At 25.7% G+C, this 24614-nt stretch overlaps 1 protein-coding gene across 5 annotated transcripts in view; it reads left to right on the top strand.

Moving 5' to 3' along the window:
• LOC105850828 (coiled-coil domain-containing protein 57) overlaps positions 1-24614 on the top strand; it is a 59418-nt gene that overhangs the window by 5969 nt on the left and 28835 nt on the right. For 2 of the 5 annotated variants that reach the window (XM_065812858.1, XM_065812862.1), the window contains exons 4-9: positions 8957-9189; positions 11318-11518; positions 11795-11953; positions 12922-13102; positions 21199-21268; positions 24486-24596. In XM_065812858.1, coding sequence (XP_065668930.1) covers positions 8957-9189; positions 11318-11518; positions 11795-11953; positions 12922-13102; positions 21199-21268; positions 24486-24596 — 955 coding nt within the window. Of the gene's footprint in view, positions 1-8956; positions 9190-11317; positions 11519-11794; positions 11954-12921; positions 13103-21198; positions 21272-24485; positions 24597-24614 lie in introns of all 5 variants that reach the window. The other 3 variants (XM_065812859.1, XM_065812860.1, XM_065812861.1) reach the window with 3 other exon arrangements.

The following is a 24614-nucleotide window of genomic DNA, read 5'->3' as shown; positions in this document are numbered from 1 at the left end:
TCGTTAATATCAATTTCTTTTAATTGTAAAACTTCTTGATGTATAGTATCAATTGAATTAGTCACTCTTGCTTTTTCACTAATATCCTTATTCAGTTATTCTATAGTCAATTAATACAGTTGTAGCAGCATCACTACTTCATATTATTATGCAGCCTTAGCTATATTAGTTAAGTCTATGCAGTATTTTTCAATAACTATTTGCTCTTCAAACTTGTCACTTTCAGCTGTACCTAAGGTTGAGGATTCAACACTAAAACTTTCATCTGAACCAACTTCTTATGTTATTTGAAGATTTCTTTCTCTAATTTGGTTTCCAGTAGCCTCTTTTTCCTTCTCTAATAAACTTTTTTGCAACCTTTAATGTCATTGCTTGGTTCACACCTGAATTCCGAATTCCCTTTTGTCTTTGAATCTTGGATTTTTGGTCCTTTAAATATTTTCTTTCTATTTTAATTTAAAATAACAAGTTAATGAAATATGAAGTTGTGGTCAATTGATCAGAGATAAACAATTGACACTCTTTTCTTTTACTTAATCTACCATTTTTGTGAAGTTTATCTGTAAATGCGTAATAATACTGGTGAAAAAAATTGCATGTACTACTTTTTTACTTTCCTCACAGAGACAAACTATGTGTTTAATTGTGCACTAACTTTTCAGCTTGCCTAAATGTTTTTTGTTTTATTATTAAATCAAAGTCGCTTTAAAAATACTTGTTGCTTAGGTTTCTGCAAGGTTGGGGGAGGGAGATTTTGGATAGTTGATTTCTATCTATTCATATAAAATCCTTATCACATAACATCTAAAAAAATTGTTTTAAAATTATATTTACCCATCATTACAATCATCAACAATTGGAAGATGGCACTGACAAGCAGACAGATCAAACAACATTTTCAGTTTATTTTCTAACCAGCTTATACTATATATATGGTTTCTAGATTGAATCTGCTCTGCAAAAAACACTTTTAAAAAAAGTATTTTTTGCAGAGCAGATTCACTCTTTTAAAAACAAAATTTTATTTCTCAATAGTTTATCTTTTATCAAAGGATAAAAAAACCTGACTTTTGTCACATCAGTTTTCAATTTTCGAGTCAAAAGTCAATTTTCTGTCCATAGAAATAAATCTTTCTCAAACTTGTAATTGTATTGAATGAGCTGTAAATCATAGGGTTTTTCTACTAAATCTTCCACTAATAATACGAGTTTTGTTTAAAACCTTTGTAGGTCTTCTAAGCTTTTTTGAGTTCATGTTGATATTATTTTGTCGAAGTAAAATATATTTCGGAAATTTAAATGTGGTATAAAAAGTTAATTGTTATATAATAATGTTTAATAATATAATATGTTAATAATAGAAACATATAAGCAACTCATAATGTTGAGTTATTAAGCTTGTTATTAATTAGTTACGAGTTCAAATAAAAGCATGATATCAGCAAATAATAACGTTATTTATCCAATTAAAAGCATGATATAACTATTAATGTTATTTAATGCATAACAGCTGCACAATACATAAAAAAAATCATAGCTAATGCGCAACATGCAATATATAATAAGTAAACTAAATTGTTTTAAGTGTTTACATATCATGTATCCACTTAATAACAGTTAGTTTATGTATTAGTTTTATACATTTATACATATATATATATATATATATATATATATATATATATATATATATATATATATATATATATATATATATATATATATATATATATATATATATATATAGTTTTATAAATTGTTGCATTTGGGAGTACGTTAAGGTAAAAAATGATTCTTTTGACAACAAATATGTCACTTTTAATTACTTTTGACTTTCGTCCAAGATTTCCTTGTTGTCAGAAAGTTAAAACCATTAATTTAATTACAATTAATCGTTTTTTTAAAAAACCGCAAAAGCGCAAATTTAATTGACCAGAATGTTTTTAAAACATTCTGAATGTTTTTAAAACATTCTGAATGTTTTAAATAATTGATTTTTTGATGAGATTAAATAAAAATAACTACAAAAATTTTACTACTAAAAGTTTTATGCGTTTTGCAATCATCAGGTAAAAAATACATTGTTTTTTTCATTAAAAAAGTACCAAAAAAAACAATTTATTTTTTTCCTGATGATTGCAAAATGCATGAAACTTTTAGAAGTATAAATTATGTAGTTATTTTTATTTAATCTCATCAAAAAATCAATTGTATAGCTCTGATATCATTCTCTGATACCTTGCTGAATATATGCACACAGCAAAATTAAATTTATATATATATGTATATATATTCAGTGCCGTACCCAGGCATAATCTCATACTGTTTGACTGGTATGGGCGTTTAAACTGATGTGCCTAAATCAAAATTTTATAAGTTATAAATTTCAATATTAATAAAGTCCAACATTATTAAATAAAAGCTAATAAATAAGTAAAAAAATTTGTCATTTTTGTTGTTTTTGTTAGGCATGCATTACATTTTATAACAATGATTATAGTTTAAACTTTATCAACAACGTTTATTTATATTTTTTATATAATTATTGAATTTTATTAACGTATCATTCTGGCTTCTGTTTCTAAGGTGGTTTCCTGCTTGGACTCTTCTACAGCTTGTGGCCTGAACAGCATACCTGTTGTGGTCTTGCAGAGGTGTTCTTCGGAGCTGTTGTGTATATTTTCAAAACTATTTAACAAGTACTTATCATAGTCTTGTTTTCCAGCCTGCTGGAAAGCGGAATCTGTTATCCCTATTTTCAAAAATTCTGGAGAGCAATCTGATTCATCTAACTACCGTCTTATTAGTCTTCTTCCAATCATAAGCAGGGTTTTTGAATCTTTAATTAACAAACACTTAATCTCTCATCTTGAATCTAATAACTTTATTTCGATTTCGACTTCTCATTTTACAACTGATTTGCTAACTGTAATAACCAATTAGGTTATTACAGTTAGCAAATCAAGATAGGTTTTATTGTGCATTAGATAAAGGTGTAGAGGTTAAGGCCATTGCTCTTGACATTTCTAAAGCTTTTGATAAAGTTTGGCATGCTGGTCTTCTCCATAAGCTTTGTTCTTACGGTGTATCTGGTAACTTCCTTAAGGTTATTGAATCCTTTCTTTCCAATCATAGTATAAAAGTTGTCCTCGATGGATAGCACTCTTCTTCTTATTCTGTAACTTCAGGGGTTCCTCAAGGTTCAATTCTTGGCCCTATACTCTTTAATTTACATTAACGATCTTCCAGATATTCTCACATCTAAGGTGGCATTGTTTGCTGATGATACTACCATTTATTCTTGTCATGAAAAGAAACCAACTCTCTCTGATTGCTTGGGGAGGGCATTTGAGCTTGAAAAGAATCTCACTTCTGCAACAGCATGGGTTTCACAGTGACTGGTGAACTTTAATTCAGACAAAAGTCAATGTTTTCAGCCAATCATTATTGCAATAATTTAGATCTTCCTATATTTATGAACGGTGATGTACTCGATAAGTCATCTTCTGGGATCAACTCTTACTTCTGACCTTTCTTGGAAACCATATATCAAATCCATTGCAAAATTAGCATCTGCTAAGTTTACATCTCTTTATCGAGATGCACTTCCTTACTTCTAATTCTATTCTTAATCTTTATAAATCTCAAATCCATCCTTGTATGAAATACTGTTTGCCATATCTGAGGTAGATCTTCCAATCATGCCCTTTCTCTTTTAGACAAGGTGCAAAAACGCATTGTAAATATAGTTGGACCTGTTCTTGCAGCCAACCTCCAATCATTATCACATCGTCATAATGTTGCTTCTCTTTCACTTTTCTACATATACTGTAATGGACACTGCTCTAAAGGGCTAGCATCTCTTGTGCCATCTACTAGTGTTCATTCTCATGTTATTCGTCATTCAATTGGGTCTTTCTTTTTCTGTGACTGTTCCTGAGTGCTCCAAAAACTCTTGTTTCTCTAGTTTTTTTCCTCGAACATCGGTTCTTTGGAATTTGCTTCCTCCATCTTGCTTTTCTGATTCTTATAATTTCCAATCTTTAAAGTTGTTTGTCAATCGTTATCTTGCTCTAAAATTTTCATCTTCTCTCTTCCAATAACTTTTAACTCTAATTAGTGGTTGTTTGCAGCCTTGTTAGAAGCAAAGATGTTAAAAAAAAAAAAAAGTTTTTTATTTAAAAAAGATTATGTTTCTTTATTATTTATTTCTTAAAATTATTATTTATTTCTTATTTCTTTTATGCAAACATAATAATCTTTTGTTTATTTTATCACAATTTTTGTATCACAATTTTTGTTTTTCAATGTATTAAAAAAAAATATTGAGACATAATTTATGTTCATAATTAAAACTTATGTCGTATGAATTTAATGAGATTTCGAAGGAGAAAGATAAAGATGGAAATGGAAAAAATTCTTTCAGACAATAACACTTCTCTATAAACACTTTCTTAAAACGAATAATGATGTTTTATGGTTTCTTATACAATAGGGTACCACATTTGTCACATCAAATTTGCCTGAATATCAATTCCACAACCACTGACGTTTTTAAGAAATTCTTATTTTTCTGTGCAGTGTTTGTCCAGATATCAATCCTGATATGCCTTATGTTACTGAAAAAAAAATCTATTTTTAGAACACAAACTCTTCGCTATTAAATCTATGATGAAGACTTTGGTAAAATCTTAATGTTTTCGCATAATAAGTTAGTTTGCAAATAAATTAAAAGGAAATGATTATTTTTTTAAAAAGTATTGCAAAACTATTTTACATTCCTTCAATGTTAAATTTTTAATTTTTAAAAGCATATTTAACTATCTGTTATTTTAACTATCTGTTTTTTTTAATCAAAAAATTAAATTAAAGTTAAACAAATGCAGTTAACTTTTTTTACAATAATTTAATGTATATAAACGTGGCATAAACAATATCAAAACAATTTAAATATTCCAATTGATTAAAGTTTTTGTCAAAAGTAAATTGTTGAACATATAGGTGAAATCATTTTTTCATAGTAAAATGCATACTGCATAGTGCTTCATAACTAGGTCTAAATTCAAAATCACAGGAGGGGGAGAGGGTTGGCAAGGGGCCCACCAACTTTTTTTCTAAAGGACTTTTTTGTTATTTACTATTTAAAAAAAACTATTGCTGAGTACAGCTTAGATACATATATATATATATATATATATATATATATATATATATATATATATATATATATATATATATATATATATATATATATGTATGTATGTATGTATGTATGTATGTATCAGCCCTCGGATTTAGAAGAAATGAGGTCGCCAATATTTTGCCATCCTCAAATAATTACAATGAAGGTTCTAATTGATTGTGTAAATAAATAGATACTCTGTTGTGACTAATTATCTAGCTACGCTGCCAGGGACAAACCTGAATGTGTTTTAGTACCATTGAAGAAGAAAGGTAACTAAAAAAAATGTACCCAAAAAATATTTACCACATATTTTTAAGGTATTAAAAAAAAAATAGTTTTAAATGCATTTTTTAGTGCATAAAAATTTTTATTTTACCTTTTTTTTTTTAAGAAATTGAATAAAAAATAATTACATTAAAACTTTTATTTGGTTACTAACTGAACTTTAGTCCTAAAATAAAAGAATTGAAAACTTAAAAATAAAACTCATTTTGAAGGCAATAAAATGAATAAAAAATTTAATTATTTTTGAAAGATAAAATGATTTAAAATATTAAATATTTTCATTTCAAAATTCCAATTACATACACTTTTAGGATATATATTTATTAATTTATATATATTATATTTGAATGATCAATAAAAGCATGTTTTCATTTTTTTTCTTTATATTATTATTATTTTATTTGTATAACCATTGTTTCTTTTTATAATATTTTTGACTTGAACAAAAATAAAGATTGCAATAACCAACAAGATAAAACTTTAATGTATTTATATGTAAAGTAAATGTTACTTATTTAATGTGCACTTTTTTTTTTTTCATTCTACACATTTTTTAATTCAGGAAATGAGTTTTTTTAAACGTTTATTAAAATTATTTATTGAACAATTTTATATATTACATTTAAATAGTTTCTGTCTATATGTTATGTTTTAAGTACTTTAAACATTTGATCATCAATAAATAACCTAACATTTACAATGTAAAAGTTTGTATAAACCACATTTTTTAATGATTTAAATGTTCATAAAATAGTATTTAAACATAACTAAAGAAGTGTACGCTTACATCTAACACAGAGACAAAATTTTCATATGTATAAATATATATATATGCAAATGTTATAAAGGTTGGTAGGTTTAAATCATTGAAAAATCTTGATTTGAACCATATGAAAAATAAATTTGAAACAGGAAAGTAAAATAGGCATCTTTTTTAAAAAGTATATATGTATAACAGTAAGATCTTAGGGGTCATCAAAACAGAATATGATGCAATATAACTACAATTAGACATAGGTCATGCAGTCAAATGGTCTAACAAGAATTAATAAATGAATTGACATTTGTCGAGGTCTAAAAAACATGGTTCATGTTTTTTAACCTTGACAAATGTCAATTCATGCATGCAGGTCACTCAAATAAGTGCGCCTTTACTCAATTCTTGACATAGACAACAATCAAATAGAACTTAGAACTACAATTATTGAATGTGACTTAGATGTCCTAATATCAAACGGCCCAAAGGTTAAGCATTAAGTAGAAGCTGCAGCAGCTGGATCAAACCAAGTACTTGGTGGACTAAAAAAATTATTTTGCACTAGAGGGATAATATTATGGAGAGTACTCTACACAACATACATTAGACCTCAGTTCATCAAGATAAAGCACAAAAACTATGAAGATAGACTGGCCATACTCAATCTTACCACTAGAAGAGCAACAAAAAAAGAGCAACTGATTCAGCAGTCTAAAATTGCAAACGGAGTAGAAAAAGTTGACTTCGTAGTTACGCAAGTATATGCGCAATCACTAGAAGAGTATAATTATGCACGGACATAATCAATGACACAACAAATTGTGAAAACCTGCCAAGAACAGGACAATTTTTTCACTAATCAAGTTGTTAACAACTGGTATGGGCTACCAGTAGTAAATGCAAACTTAGCTAACATTTTTAAAAGTTAATTTGATGCGCTTTTAAACCTAACCAGGAAACACTGTGTGTCCCATGTCATCATAGTGGTGGCTACACCACTTCATCAGAGTTTATAACCAAAACTTTATTTTTATAATGATGTTTTTGTTTGTTAAATTTTGATTTATGAATAAACAAGTTGAAATTCATAGCTTTAATGTAATGATTGAGTATAAAAGCATGAGTGTAAAAAAGAGCGTAAAAGTGTTAAAAAAAGAAATAAAGGTCTACTTTATGTGCACAAAAATAGAAAAGTGGGTGCAGTCATAGCTGCATGAAATTATTAAGTCAATTGAAAATTATTCAATAGAAAATTAACAACTTATTGGAGGTAGTTACTCAAATGACTTTGACCTATCAAAAATTTATGTATTTTATTTAAGTTGTAAGATTTCAAAATGTAACTTTATTTAATCTAACATTAATTTATTTATTACTTAGAATTTATTTATAAATAGTATACTCTAATCTGTGTTTAAAGAAATTCATTTCCTAAGAGACTGCAAACAGCCACTAATTAGGTTGGGAGTTTGGGACTTAACAGAAAACCAAGAAAAGAGCTAAAGAGCAAGAAACCGTTTGAGAGAAGGCATTAAAAACCGTAAGGTTGTATGAGTGAGAAAAATATGAAGGCGTTAAAAACCGTAAGGTTTTTTGAGTGAGAAAAAAATGAAAGCAGGAGAGAATTCCAAAGCACTGGTGTTTGCAAAATAAAACTAGATAAATAAAAGTTTATGCGCATGAAGGAACAGTTACAGTAAAAGGATGGGACTTTGCTAAATGAAGAGTCACATGAGACTGACTATTGGTTAATGGAACAAGTCATAATAACTTGCTTAAGCAAAGATTATGATATTATTTGTAAAAAAGAAAAAGAGATGCAGATCTTATGATCAGATCAGATGAGTCTCATCATTTTGAGATAAGATCTTAAAATGACAAGGCTCATACTTGGCAGCTAGAGTAAGCCCAAAAATATTTACCATCTGTTTTCAAACCTGTTGAACCTTGTCTGAAGGAGGAAGGGCTTCATTAGAAGTACCAGCCCAAATATAATAAAAGTATTCCATCCAAGATGATTTATAGTGGTAGAGAATGCAATGGGGAGTAAAAAATGGTGAACACAATAAAGAGAGGCAACCTTAGCAGATGCTAACTTTGTTATGAATTGTACATATGCTTTCCATAAGAGGTCAGTAGTGAATGATAATCTTATTTTTAATTTATTAACTAACTACAGTTTCTTAAATGGAAGCCAAAAAACTGTTTTTTGTTTTTTTTGTTTTTTCTAGAAATTTGTGTGTATGGCAAAAACTAGATTTAATTTTATACAGACTTTATAGATAAATAATTTTTATAAAAATTAATTATCTATATATATGATATATAGATAAATAATAAATGATACTCACATAAATAATATTTATCTATTTAAGCTGTAATTGTAATTATCCATAATTATTTCTTTGTGTAAAAAGTTGTTAGATATCTTCTGGGCCGGGATAGCTCAATTGGTTAGAGCACTGCTCAAGTTTTGAATCATTAACAATAGCAACAAGAATGCAAGTTCAAATTCTGGTTCCACCTACTCAACATATAAATAGTACTTCGGTACAAAGAGAACTTGTCTCATTTAGCTCTGCTATCACAATGTTTCCTTCTTGACTAGTAAATAAATCATCTAGTCGAGTAAATTATTGTTTCTTAAAATATAACTAGTTTACAAATACAAAGCTAAACTTAATGTAAAACTTTGACATCTCCAAATAATATGCAACTTTTTATTTCAGGTCAAAATGCTGTCAATAGAACTTGAATTGTTGCAAAAATCCTCCTCTTTGGCAACTGACAATGCTGCAGCAGACCAGGAAAAATTAGTTAAGTTTGAAAAATTGTTAGCACAAAAGATTAAGGAGATTGAAAGTGTAAATTTAATAAAAGACATTCAACTCAAAGATTTAGAAACTAAAGTTGAAGAGTTTATTCAACGTTCAAAAAAAAAAAGGATAGAAATAAAGAAAAAGTAATTTTTTTATTTATTCATGTTTTATGATATATAATTATTTAAATTGTATATTATATGTGACGCATCTGATCAAAACCAGTCAGATGTCGCGTTATGTTATATTGAGAAAACCATCAAAACATCTCAAAAATTCAATTTTTATCATTATTTATTTTTTTGCATAATTGTTTACATAATTAACTTTTCTTTTCTATTCAAACTTAACTTTTAATAAAAAATAATTTTTGGTAGTTAATTTGGTGATTTTTGTGAGGCTATTGTCTTAAAATTTCTGTGATTACTCATTAAATTTGTCCACTTTCAGTAATAAACATGACTGCCTAGCGCAAAAAAATTTTTATTTTTGTTTTAAACTTTTAATGTTTGTTTACTCTGTTATGCTTGCTTTTAAACCAGCATATGAAATTTTTTATAAACAACATTTAGGTATTTTTTTTGCTTTAAATATTGTCAATAGATTTAAAAATCTAAAAATTTAAAAATTGATAATGATTTAATTTTCTCAATGTACTGAAAGTGTTATAATTTAAAAAGTAATCAAGCTACAGTAATAATTTTTTCACATTTTTGCTCATAACTTTGGCTAGGGTCAAGCTAGAGCAATAATTTTTGCATCATTTTAAAGCAGAATATTATACCTTTTCAAATATGTATCACACTCAAAACTTAAAATTTTATACATGTGACTGGTTTTGGTCAGATGGGTCACATATATATATATATATAGCGGTTTAGCTTTTAGTTCTTTGTCAATTATAACATAAGTCACATTATATTAACTCTTACTTTTTACTTTTTTGGACAATCAAGTCAATCAAATTTTTTTACTTTTTACTTCTTTGGACAATCAAGTAACATTAGAATAAACATTTTTTTTAATACTTGATCAACACTAGTACCCTCTTGTTAAACTTGGTCAACACTAATAATCTTTTTTGAATGTGAAATAAAATAAAAAAGGAAAAATATATTTTATTAGTTTTTATGAAGTTTATAAAATTTAAAGTTGAAGTTGTCCTGTCTTAAAGACTAGAGATTACTTCCTGATTTATCTCTACACTTAAATCTGTAACCATATACCCTACACCTAAGCTATTTCTATAATATTATAGTTAGCTAGCAACCTTCTTTAAACCATACTTTAGCATCTTTTTATATTGTGTGTACTTAAATCATTCATCATTGGGTCACTCTTTTTTATGGATTTTTAATATTTTTTGTATCAGATACTGTTCATCTATCAATGTACCATTTTTTTCTTCCACATTTTCCTTTTTTTTAATGACAATTTATAATTATATAAGTATTTTTTTTTTTTTTTTTTTTTTTGTTATTTACATAGGTATTTTGTTATATACATAGGTATATGAAATTGACATAAATATTTGTATGTATATTATAAAATTATTGTAATAATTTATGGTTTGTATACTGTTACTGTTGTTGTAGCTTTTCTTTTATCCCAAACAAAAATATAGGTTTTAATTTTAAAAAAAGCGATAGTGTCTTATCCCTAAAAACCACAAAATAATTTTATACTCTATAAAAAATCTATGAAAATAACAACTTGTCAATAAACTCTTAGTTAATAACATATTCATATAATTTATATCCATAAATCAAAATATTAATTATAAATAATATCTTTTTATAAATATTTATTTTAATTTAAACAAAATCTTATAATTTAAACAAAATTTTAATATAAGCAAAACAATGAAGAACAATCAAACATTAACAAAATAACAACCAAACATAGCCAATCAACAACATAACAACCAAACGTTTATTATAGTATTAAAGTTTGTTAAATTTGTGATTAGGTTAAATGTTAGGTTTAAAAAAATTATTGGGATGTTAGGCAGTGCATAAATGTATAACTGAGACAATGAAATTTTTTCTATACCCTATTACACAAGAAAATAATTTAGCTAATTTTAATAATTTGAAAAATATTTTAGCTGTTTATGTCTTTGTCAATGTTTAAATAATGGCATCAAGAATATAATTGAAGTGCAAACAAAAATAGTAACATATTAAAAAGCGAAACATAAATGGTATTGTAATTATCATAAAATTTTGTATAAAAATAGCATAAATAAATTTTTTTGTTGTTGTTGTTTAGATGCAATGAATTGCAAAATTGTTGTGCTAGGCAAGATGCATTTGTAGAAACTTTAAAAAATTCAGCTAATAATCAAGAAGAAATTTTCAAAGAAAAATTAAAAACATATAATGAACAAAATAAAGCACTAAGCTTCCAGCTTAAGCAAAATCATTTAAAATATATTACTAGTGAAAAAACACTGGAAACAAAGTTGCACAGGTTTTTTAAAAAATTTGTAATGTTTGATTTTTTTATGTTAAGTTTTTACTTTGAATACTAATTTATTTTGCTTAATAATTAAATTTTTTATTTGTGATTAATTTTTGATCAAAAAATATTTGATCATGTGACATAACATTTGTTAGTTAAAATGTATATAATTATTTTTATCAAATAATTGTGGGCGTGGTCATATTTACTAACAAATATTATGGCCTTCAGAGCAGGTTACAGGGAATGAAAGTGTTAACAGTTTTGGAGGTATTTTAATTTTAGTGCACAACAAGAAATAGAACATTTAAAGTTTAGATTACAGCATTTGCAAGACATTCAGAGTCAAACTACTGTAACAAGAGATGTGGATTTTGCAGCGCTAAGTTTATCTGAAAATAATCTGAAACATGAACTAGATAATTGTAGAATTGATCTTAAAAAGTGAGCATATTGATTTAACTGTAGTACTGCGATTTTCTCATTTTGTTTATAAATATTGTTTATATTTACTATATTAAAAAAACACTTCGCCATGACTGAAAGGTTGTTAAAAAAAAAATTATTATTAATATTCATAGTTTTTATAAATATTTAAGGATATACCATGTATTTGGTGACATATGTCTCCTAGCTAAATCCATGCAATTTAAAAAAAAAACAAATGATAAAAAAAACTTATTGTTATCCCAACCCAAACCCTCAGTTTGGGTTGGGATAACAATAAGTTAAATAAAAAAAGTCAGTGTAGCAGCAATAAAAAAAAGTCAGTGTAGCAGCAACTCCCGTGCATGTTCTCCGTGTATCAGTTGATGTATGTACTGAAGCCCCTGTTGACTATTCATTTCTGTATGACATTAGAGTACCAACAAGTATGCTTTTATATGTTGGTGTTTCTATCTGTATATATATATGTGTGTGTGTGTGTGTGTGTGTGTGTGTGCGTGCGTGCGTGTGTGTGTGTGTGTGTGTGTGTGTGTGTGTGTGTGTGTGTGTGTGTGTGTGTGTGTGTGTGTGTGTGTGTGTGTATGTATATATATATGTATATATATATATATATATATATATATATATATATATATATATATATATATATATATATATATATATATATATATATGTATATATATATATATATATATATATATATATATATATATATATATATATATATATATATATATATATATGTATACATATATATATATATTTATATATATGTGTGTGTGTGTATATATGTGTGTGTGTGTTTATATATATATATATATATATTTATATATATATATATATAATTGAAATTTGTTAATTTTAGAAATTAACTCGATAATTTTATTTTAAAATAGTTTTAAATTTTTATAGTTTTTTATAAAACTAAATGAGTAAATTTAAAAACTGTTTATTTTTAATTTTAGACTTCGACAAGAGTTAAAGTTTTCACTTGAGAGGGAGAAGACACTAAAAGAAAACAAGGAGATACTAAAGGAAAACAGCATATCTGAAAGAAAATCAAAGGCGCTTTTAGAAAATAGATTAAATAAAATATTGGAGAACCACAAGAGTGTTATTGAAAATTTTGAAAAAAGGCAAGAAAAGGTCTAATTTCTATTTTTAATTACTTAAGGTCATAATAATAGAATCAATAAGGTAACCTTTTAAAGAAATTATTTAAAAAAAAGTTTATTTGATTTATGAACCATATACTTACAATTTTAAACTATAAATTTTACCAAATAGTTCAAGATAAAATTTTAATAATAAATTTAACTGAGTTTTTAGCAGTATTTTTTTAACTAGTTTTTAAGTCTTTTTAACAAAGATATAAGCAGTAATTTGTAAACACAAAAGGTTTTTAAAGTCAGAGATTGAAACAAAAGTCTTAATCATTAACAGAGCATAGTTAGAAACAACAAAAATTGAGTTCAGTTGTGAGGTATCTTTATCAGATAAAATCAATTTTTTGTAAAGCGCCTCAATGATTTATCTTTGGTTCTTTTTCTTTTCTTGTTTTCTTAAGCAATTTTTCTTAATATTTTAAACTTTTTGTATTAATGTTTGCCAATCACACTGTCACAATTTTTATTAATAACCATTCAAAGATCACACAAAGCAATCAATTTTTAAAAGTTAGCCTCTTGGAAAGATTCATTCTGTAATGAAATATCTGTTTATGGTAGAAAACAGATGTTTTAATTTAAATAAATCTAAATAAATTTATTTAGTTAGGAAAATGTTTTCTACCATAAACAGAATACAAATTTTTCATTATCTTATTACTATTCATACGTATATATATGTATATATATTCATGTATTTATATTTGCATATATATTGTATAAATATATATACAAAATGTAAATTTGAATTGAACTTTGTTTTAACCAGTAATATATAAAGTTATTGGGAAATTTTATTTTCATTAAACTCGCGTTAACTAGAACCTAGAATCTAAGGCACAAAGAAAATGGTTCGACTTATCAAGTGATTTTTATTAGAAATTGGATTCAACGTATAAATACGTTTATATATACTATTCATACGTATATATTCATACGTATTCATATTCATTACATACATATTTATAGTAGCTCAATTTCAAATGTTTTTTGAAAAATATTTTTTAGGTATTGAATTTTAAAGTTAGACTAAATTTTCAGGAATAATGATTAAATGTAGTTGAATGCAATTTCAAACTTGAAAATAAAACAAAGTACATTATTGATTATTGTTTGTTGACCTAAAATTGATTATTGTTCAAACTTAAAAACTCTTTCGCTACCCACCGTTTTAACAAAAATCGTTTCGCTGCGACCGCACATTTTTTTGAATAAAACTTAAAATCATTGCTTTTATAAATAGTAACTAAAACATAAAGGCCAAAACAAAACTCATTTAATGTATAAAAAAAACTTTTTTCTTTAAAAGACCTTTGTAAATACTTAGCTATACATACACTTCTACAAGTACTACTTCTACTCATACACTTCTACAAGTTAAATTTTATAGTGTTAACACTGCTTTATTTTAGTACTAAATTTAAAGAAGTTTTTTTCATCAAGGATTACTCAAGATCTTTTAACTTTGTCAAGTGGTAACTAATTATAATTACACATTATGGCTTTTATTTGTCCTTGTTATGTAGAGAATTAATTAAACTTTAAGAAAAACAAATTACATGTGTCTAAGATAAAAATTTATGTACAAAACAAGATAAATTGTGAAGCATACTTGAAAGCCGCTACCAGCGGCTTGCGGTTAAAATTTTAAAAAATTAAAAGCTGCTGTCAGTGGCTTTTGCACAGTGTGCCAAACAGCTGTTTTCACGGACATTGGATCATAACTTTCGAACAGAAATTGCTATGGGGTTGATTAAGGACTTTTTGGGAAGGTTTTTATGTGTAAATTTTGGAAAAACTAAAAAATAATGTTGTTGCAGAATATTAAGGTCATAACTTAAAAGAACAAAATATTGAAAATTTCTCAAAAATTGCTTTTTTATTGGTTATAACAAAAATTTGTATAAATGTTTATAAATACGTATGTATATTTTGTAATACAAAGAATACATAGGTACATCAATGACAAAATCAATAAAAATTATCAAAAGAAGTAATAAAATACGTAATTTATTTATATGTTAACATTTTAAAATATGTGTCATCTTCAGATAAAATGTTATTAGAGACATTTTGTTTATGACAATAATTATCATCTTATATCTTCTTTCATACTAAAATTTGCAGGATACTTTTAACTTCTATCTCTTGTCAAAAATAATTTGATCAGATTATATCCACATTCTGTTAATGGTGTCTGTTAAATTGACAATTTAGGAGTTTTTTCTTGAGAGTCTAGTATGTATCAATCTTAATGTTTTGTTATTACCTTTTAACCCTGAATCATAAGATTTTTCAAACTGCTTTCCTAATTATTCTAACATAGCCCCCAAGAATAACCAATCAGTTTGTGAAGTGATAGTGTTATACTAATCCATGGTCCAGGTAAATTTATTTTTGTTTCAGGTGGAAACTCAACCTCGCTCAACTTGTTTCTATCGCGCTCAACTTGTTTCTCCACGCAGTGGCCTTGTTTGTCAAGCTTTGTATTTTGAAGATATAGAGTTGAGAGAGAGAGAGTTATAACCACAATCAAGTAGCCTCCTTGCCTATAGTGGCCTTCATGGCCTTGAGGAGGTGAATTAACAAACAAACAAAAAAACTCATTAAATAGGAATAGACAATAGCTTTTATATTGGTCCAAATAAGTTTTTTTTTTTGAGGAAAGTACTTAAAGAATTACTGAAAGTACCAATACGAACTTTTGAAACACTGAATGATATTGAGCAGGCAGTTGTGCAATAATTAAATTTCTGTTTAATTTTTTGTGTAATAGTTCAGTAACTATATAACCTGTTGTTATTCTTCTTCTTTTTACAATTTTATCAGAGTAGTCCCATTCTATACCAGTTTTTTTTTTAAATATCTCTGTTTGTAATGAAGTCTCTGCTTGCTTCAGAAATCTATTAGAAGTACTGAAAGGGGACTCAGACCAATCAAAAACACCAGTTTTCACATGTACAACAGTCTCAATGAAATGGTCTAATGTACTCAGTAATACATAAAGAACCTATAGAAATATCATTAATTTTAAATGTAATAATTTTAGTATCACAGGTTGGAATTGGTTTGAGGGTTTGCCCAGTCCTTGTAATATAATCAGGGTTTTTTTAAGTAAAGAACTGTCTTCTTGTGCAAGTTGGTTAAATATTTCATTCATAGTTATAGTTTCTCGATTGACTACAAAACCATTTTCAATTCATTCAATATTCAAACACTGATCTTTTGAGCATGTGCACAGATTACAAAATGAACCTTTGACTCCTTAAAAAAGGTTCACTGCTTTCATATACATCATAAATTGTTTTCCCTCTTTACACATAAGGAAACCTTTATTTCTTAACTCTTCGATGTCAAAATTAAAGACAAACAATGATTGAAGAGTTTCTCTTGATTCTTTCAAACAAATTGATTTGAACTTCAAATAATATAATTCAAAATATAAACAAGTTTACGTGATAAGTAAAAATATTATATTATTACTATATATTATTACTATCAGTTTTGATTTTAACTCTTGCAATTCGTTCATTTTAAAACAAATTTACATGCTGCAATATTTTTTGTTATTAATGATTGTACAAACTAGATTAAATTTGGTTGAAAATAAAAGTTCAATAGAAAAGAGGGGGGAAATGGGGGGGGGGGGAGAAGTGCTGGTCAAAAATTGGTTTTAATCCTTTTTTTAATTTCTAAGCATACACTTTTACTGAACACATCTTTGTCTTTAAAAAATATGTACAAAATAATGTAAAACTATTTTCACTAATATTTTTTAATATATTTTACAAAAATTTAAACAAAAGAGGTAGGGTCATTCTTTTACTTTTTTTATTTAAAAGTGCTAAGTTGGCACAATTTAGTTAAAAGCGTTTTGTTCCTCTTTGTCATAGGAGTTTTAAAAATATATGGGTTTACTAGTTCCAACTTAGCTTTTTAGCACTTTTTGAGATAAATTATTTTTTCTGATAAAAAATTAGTTAAAAAACACTAAAATTTTGCTAAATTTTAGTTGTTTCATTAGGTATTACATATAAAAAAAATTTTGTGCAACAATCTATGAAGTTAACATTCACATTTCCATAAACTGCAGTCTAAGATTGTTTCTACATACAATTACCAAATTAGCACTGCTTATATAGCAACATTTTTTCGTATATAATGCCAACAATGACTTTAATGTATCATTTAAACCTATTACCTAAATTTTGTAACAAATTTAGGCTTTTCAAACTAGTATATTTTTTGAACAAATCATGCTTTTGAAAAAAAAAAATTTTTATGAACTGGAAGTCTATTTGGCTTTCAATAACAACTAACTGAAATTTATTTTGGTAACATTGATTTTTGAGCAATGTCCATTGTTTGGCCCACTGAGTTTAGGTAATGAAAGAGTTAAATAGTTAAAGTTGAATTTTTTGTTAGTCTAAATTTAAACAAATAAAAATTTTGCTTCAAAAGTACTTGTAAATTGATTTTTTTTTTTTTTTTTTTGTTAAATTTTCATTTCATCCAAATCTGTGAGTATCCCTTTTTTTATTATTATTATTGTAAATCTTCATTTAGTATAATACCTAAGAATACAAATATAGACATGAGAGAGTAAGAGCTTTGGTCTCAAAATCCAACACAAAAATGAAATTCGAGTCATTTTACACATTTTTGTGAACTTATTATAACTAAATGAGTAATAACCTTTAACCTACCTTATTTGTAAAGAATATCTACAAAAAATTATTCATTAAGCATCTATATTATTAATATAGATGTTTAGTGTTTGTTTTTTTACTTTCTAATTTTTTTACAAGAACTTTTAATTCCAAAATGTTAACATTTTTCAGATTTTATCCTTTTAATAATTTTTTTTATATTATTTCTCAAATAAGGTATATTATTGGTGATGTTGAAACTGCAGCCTATGTCATTTTATTAACAAAATACAGTTGTACCATTGTTTTATATAGTGAAAGTTGCACAGAAATTGTATAAGAGCCTCTGTCAGACTTATTAAAAAATAGAATTAGGCCATCTCATAGAAAATGCCTGGCTGGTTTAAATGACAAGGATAATGCTAGGATTATTGCATTTGCAACACTTAAACAGATTGCAAACATGTTCAGTAAAAAATCAACTTTTGAGAATTTGAAAGATCAATTGATATTTAGTTTTTAAATACATTGAAAGGTGTTTAAAAACTAAATATATACTTGATTGCAGTAATTTGAAAAATGATGTTGCAACACATAACTGAATTTGTCCTAACTGAATATAACTGTCCTAACTGAATATGACTGTCCATAACTGAATTTGTCCTCTTTAAATGAATTTGTCCTAAAACATTAAATTACAATCTGACCTATTTAAATAATAATGGTAATTGTGTAATGAACTATTTGAAGTTTTAAATGAAGTCAACAAGATAAGGAATTTATTACATTGCTGATGATAGTGATGAAATATGTGGTGGTAAAAAATGAAATTGATGATGAAATACTTGTTGATAATGATGTATTCTATGAAATGTATTACAATCTATAAGCAGCAACTTTACAGTTACTTACCAAGTACATGAAACACCAAGAGATGCACAGCAGAAAAAAAGCCAAGAATAATGTATATAAACAATAAAGCAATTTGGTTTTAAGACTATGCACAAAAATTATTATCAAGGAAGTTTTGAGAGGGGCAGAAAGACAACTTTATGAAGAAACTGTTATCATGCTAGTTATTTAGTTAAATCTATGTACTAACTCTGCCAAAATGAGAATTTTAAACTCCTATAGTACAACTATCACTCCTTTGAGTTTTAAGAAAACTGTATGACTTTGTGGCTGTATTGTGAAATTGGAAATGTAGTTAAAGTTCCATATAACAGGCCTTGTTACGAGATTTCGCTGTGTAACAAAAATGTGTAACGCATTTCAAAGTAACTCAGCAAATATACTCAAAGTAACTCACCAAATATATTTTGTATTGTTAGAAGTTATATTGCATCACTAGCGTCTTTTCAAGTACCGCATTGTAACTAAAGTTATTTTATTAACACGTTAAAAATCATAGAGACAGTTTTTTTTTTTTTCTCACTATAACAAAAGTTACAAATAAAATCTAAGTTCCTATTTAAAAAATCATTTTATCATTTTTCTCAAATATGAACTAAATTTTATTTTGAAAAAAGTATTTTTTTCATAAAACGTAATATTTGTTTATTTTCTTTTTATTTTACAGTTGGTTTTTGGTTATTTTATTAACTGTTAATAAATTTTTTCTTATTTATTTTGTGAACTCTTTTTAAAAGTGTTTTTAAACAACAAAGAGTTTTTTTTTATCAGTTACCGATAACATATTCGTGATCATAATTTATTTTCATAAATTAAATGAACGTCACTAAAACTTTACGTTATTAAATTGACAATAAACAAAATATCTTATTAATAAAATATTTACATCAAAATAAAGCGTACATTTTTTAAACTATTATGACAATAAATAATTTATATATTTAAAAGGAATTTATATATTTAATTCCTTAAGATAAAACTTAAAACACTTTATTTTCTATAACTCATTTTTAACAACAACAAAAAAGTTATTAAACAAACTGTTTCTTTAACAAAAAATTTATTAGTTTACAATTGCGGTTAAATGCTTTTACTTACGACTTTATTTCTTTTGAAAAAACGTTACATAAACGATATCAAAAGATAATTTAAATATTCTAAAAGATAAAAGTTTTTGCATAACGCAAATTGGCTGAATGCGTAGGCAAATCGCCTTTTCGCAGGCAAAATGCGAGCTGTGTAACGTTTCTTAACAAGGCCTGATATAACAACCTTCCATACAACATCCAACAATCTACTTGCTTCCTACAACAACCTTCCCTACTATAACCTCCCATACAACATACAACAACCTACTTGCTTCCTACAACAACCTTTCATACAACATACAACAGTCTACTTGCTTCATAAAGTATCCTTCCCTACAACAAACTACTTGTTTCATACACAAGTGCTGAAGGAAACTTTCAGCAAAAAACTTCAAGGGGAAAAAAAGAAAAATTCAATACAACTTGTTTCCTGGCAAACTTTTTGCCAGGAAACAAGTTTTATTAAATCTTTTAAATCTATTATTGAGTTAGAGGAGCACATAATGACAGACAAAACAAAAGATCTAAAGAATCTTCTTTAGATTTTTTTATTAAAATGATGAAAGCAACTTCACAAGTTCATTTAAATTCTGTAACCATATCTTATAAAATTACACCAACCTCAATCTACCTCAAGACAATTCTTGTCTTTTTTTACATTGTTACCATCCATTTACAATATGTCATTTGGCTTACTTGCCTGCTTCATCAAATCAAGAAAACCAACAACAAATATGAAAAGTGTAATATTTTAATGAATTAAAATATTGCAAAAGCAGTTAAAATAGACACGCTGTTGCATATTATTGACTTAATAACTATTCACTAAAAAAAAGAAAGTAAAAAAAAAAATGAATAAATGAAAGACTTTTTATACATTTGGTTTTGAGCAAAGTAACTCAATATTATAGATTTACAATAGGTTTTTTTTTCTTTTCTGATCCACAATTTTTTTCTTATTTGGGTTTGTGTTTTTATTGTTTTCTTCTAACTTTACTACAGCCACATGATCAATATTAGCATGCAATATTGGTCGTGGCAGTATATATATATTTTTTTTTATATATTGGTTTAGGGCTATTAATTAAGTTTTATAAATCCTTTATAAATAAGATTGCTAAATGTTTCATTTACTTTATTGTTTTTAAATAAAATTGATTTTATTTTATGAATTTTTTTTTTTTAATATATTTATTATTATACAAGTTTTGGAACATAATATTGTATTATACTGCAAACTATTCTCTCTCTCTCTCTCTCTCTCTCTCTCTATATATATATATATATATATATATATATATATATATATATATATATATATATATATATATATATATATATATATATATATATATATATATATTTACATATATATTATATTTTATTACATATATATTATATTTTATATATCATTGTTGTTTTTTTAGTTAGATATAGTTATTCAGAAAAAAGAGGAAGAGCTATTACTCAAGGAAAACACAATACAAAAATTAAAAACTGGCATGTTTTTTAATATCTATTCTCAAACTTTCTCTTATATTGAGAAACATATATAAAAAATAAATCTTAAAATGATCTTAAAAAATAATTATAAAAAATTTAATAAAGATTTATGGTTGTTTTAGTAAAAAAAAAAAAACGTTTTTAAATTTAAAAAAAATGCCATTGCAATTTATTTGACATCTTTTGACATCAAATTAATGTGTACAACTTTAAATTTCATATCATGAAAATTAGGAGATTTAATTCATCAAAAATTATTTTATTCTTTTCAATGTTTTTTTTTTTTTTTTGCTTTTGTAACTTAATTTTACATCACTAAAATGAGCATAATATATTTTATTTAAATTTGTTTAACACCTATTGTATTATTATATTTTATATATAGGTATTTAGTGGGCTAATGCTGTGTTGTAGCTATATAACAGGTTATGTAACAGGTATATAGCAGGTTATGTTGTAGCATTTGTATAAAAGCCTAATAGTGGGTGGGTACACCGCAAGCTATGTAGTACCTATATATTGGGTTATTTTAAAGCTATATAGCGAGCTATGTAGTAGCTATATCTTAAAAAAATAAAATTACCGCGAAATTAAAACTTGGACTAGTTTTTCCTGAACTTTTGAGTTAATGTGGCTAAAATTATGTAATGTATTTAAATTTAAATTTTTTTTACTTTTTCAACTTTTGTTTTTACATCACTAACAAAAGCATCAAATTTCATAAAAAAAATTTTAAAACATTGTATTATATATTTTGTATTGGTAGGCATGTAGCGGGTTGTTTTGTTTTTTCATAACTATTGCATAAGTATGTAGCTGGCTACATACTAATGTAGTAGCTATGTTTTGGGATACAAGTAGGATACTTTGTAGCTGGCTATTTAGTAGCTATGAGCGTGCTATTTAGTAGCTCTATAACAGATTATGTTAAAGCATGTTGTATATGTAGTGGGTGGCTAAAAACAATGCATAAGTGTTATGTAATAATTTATTGAATGTATACTTAGATTCCGGGGTTTTTTTAATATAAAATTTTTTTTTTTTTTTTGTCATTTGACACAATCATGTTTTATCTATAACTAAATAATTTTTAACATTTTGTTTTATTTCTTGAAAACATTTTCAGTAAAATAAAATAAAAATGTAAAAAAAAGTCCTTATAGGTTTAAACAATAAATAATTCTGGCAATATTGTAAAATTTGCTTATTGAACTATATATAATAGTCACCCTAAAATTTAAAATCAATCAGGTTAAACCTAAGCATTACATGGTAATGAGAAACATATTTTGTATATAGTCTAGCTTATTTAAGGCGTACATGCTTTTAATGCTACATCTGTCAAGTGGTCAAATTGATAATATAGAAACTAAACAACTAAATTTTTAAAAGTCAACCTAAGTTAGTTAAAAGTAAAGTCTTTTAAAGTAATGCTTTATTGTCAATTGTCATTGTATTTCCAATACCTGAACAAATATAAATTATAAATTAATTTTCTTAGATTAATTTTTTTTTTTTTTTTTTTTTTTTTTTTGCATTTTGTTTATTTAAAACATATATAACAAAAGACAAGTTTGTTTGTTTTTTGTTGAATATTTTGACATTTTGACAAAAGTTAGTTTTATAAAAACTCAAACAATTTTTTCATTGTATTTGTAAATAATGAGCAAATTTTATGTATTTTTATTTTAAATTTTTGTAATGATGGTGTGTAGTTTTTAAAATGATAATTAATTAATTAAAATACTGTTTAAAAAAACTTTAATTTATTAAAATATCACTTAAAAATATCTATAGAGTTGTTTAAATATTACCAAATAAAAATATTTTTAGTTTAACATAAATAGCCCCACACATAATCCATCTTTGCGTATGTGAAACGCTTTATAGCAAGGCCTGATATATCTCTGTGTGTGTGTGTGTGTATGTATGTATATACACCAACTTTTTTTGTCAACCTAATTCCATACCATTTTTTCGCAAAAATATGGGAAAAAAACCACAACCTCAACCGAAACCCTCAGTTGATGTAACAGCAACTCCCTTGCATGTTCTCTCTAAATCAGTCAATTTATGTACTGAAGCCCTAATGTACAGCTCCATAAATCAGTATGATGTTAGATAGGTGATCTAAATCAGGCATGGTCAGGAAAGCCAAGGGTTACCTATAATATTATTTCAATAATATTATAAGTAACCCTTTTAAATAAAGTAGCTACTTCTAATATTTGTTTAATGAATATGCTAATGTAATTTAAATTATAGTGTTTGTTTTTTTTAAATTTAAAAATGGAAAGTTTCCATAATAAAAAATATTTGTTAACTGTAATTCATAAACAGTTACTTAAAAGTGTTTCAGTAATATAAAAACATTAGTAAAAATAAAAGTTTTGATGTTATTGTTTCTAACTAATCTTATTATTTATAATTAAAAATATTATTTTTGTGATCAGGCCTTTCTAATAATAAATGCACTTTTACATAAACTAAGCCTGTAAATGCAATTTTATAAAAACTGCCAGATAACCAGTCCTGGTTTTCTGGCAGTTTTTCCAGGTCCAAGCTGAACACCCAGCATATCTATGTATTCTAAGTATCCTCAAAAACCAGAGAAAAAGTCTAAAAATCACTTTTATATTCCAGGTACTTGCTATCTCTCTATTTTAATTTTATTTTGTTATATATATATATATATATATATATATATATATATATATATATATATATATATATAAATTTCTATGTTTTGTACTTTGTACTTATATTCTTAGTTTCAGTTCTTGAGCTGGTTCAGTATAAATAAATTTAAAAAAAAAAGAATACTACTAAAATACTTTTAAAGTTTTGTATTTGACAAAATTATAAAAATGGTTTATCAGGTTACATTTTCGCTTGTTAAAATTTAAAATCTAAATTTTTATACAGCAAATAATCTGTTCTGTAAGTTTGTTCAAATAATTTAATTTTGTTCAAATAATCTGTTCATACATAAATGATAAAACATTTATGTGTTTATATAAATGGTTTATATAAATACATAAATTTTTTCGTTTATGTATTTATATAAAACATTTATATAAATTTTTTCGTGAATAGTTTTTTTTTTTAATAGTTTAGTTGAACTGGTTACAAAAATTGAGAATTTGAGAGCTGTTATTATATATTAAATACTATTATTATATTACAAATTATTTTAATATTTTAACTTAACTAGATTTGTCATCAGTCAAAGCACAAAATAATCAATTGAAAATGGTTATTAAAGAAATGCGTGCAGAAATGGTATTACTTAGTGAAAAAATGAATGCTGCGCCAAATGAAAGTTAGTTATTTTAGAATA

The sequence above is a fragment of the Hydra vulgaris genome, chromosome 12, assembly GCF_038396675.1.
Source record: "Hydra vulgaris chromosome 12, alternate assembly HydraT2T_AEP".
NCBI lineage: Eukaryota > Metazoa > Cnidaria > Hydrozoa > Anthoathecata > Hydridae > Hydra > Hydra vulgaris.
This window is presented reverse-complemented; position numbering and strand designations above follow the sequence as displayed.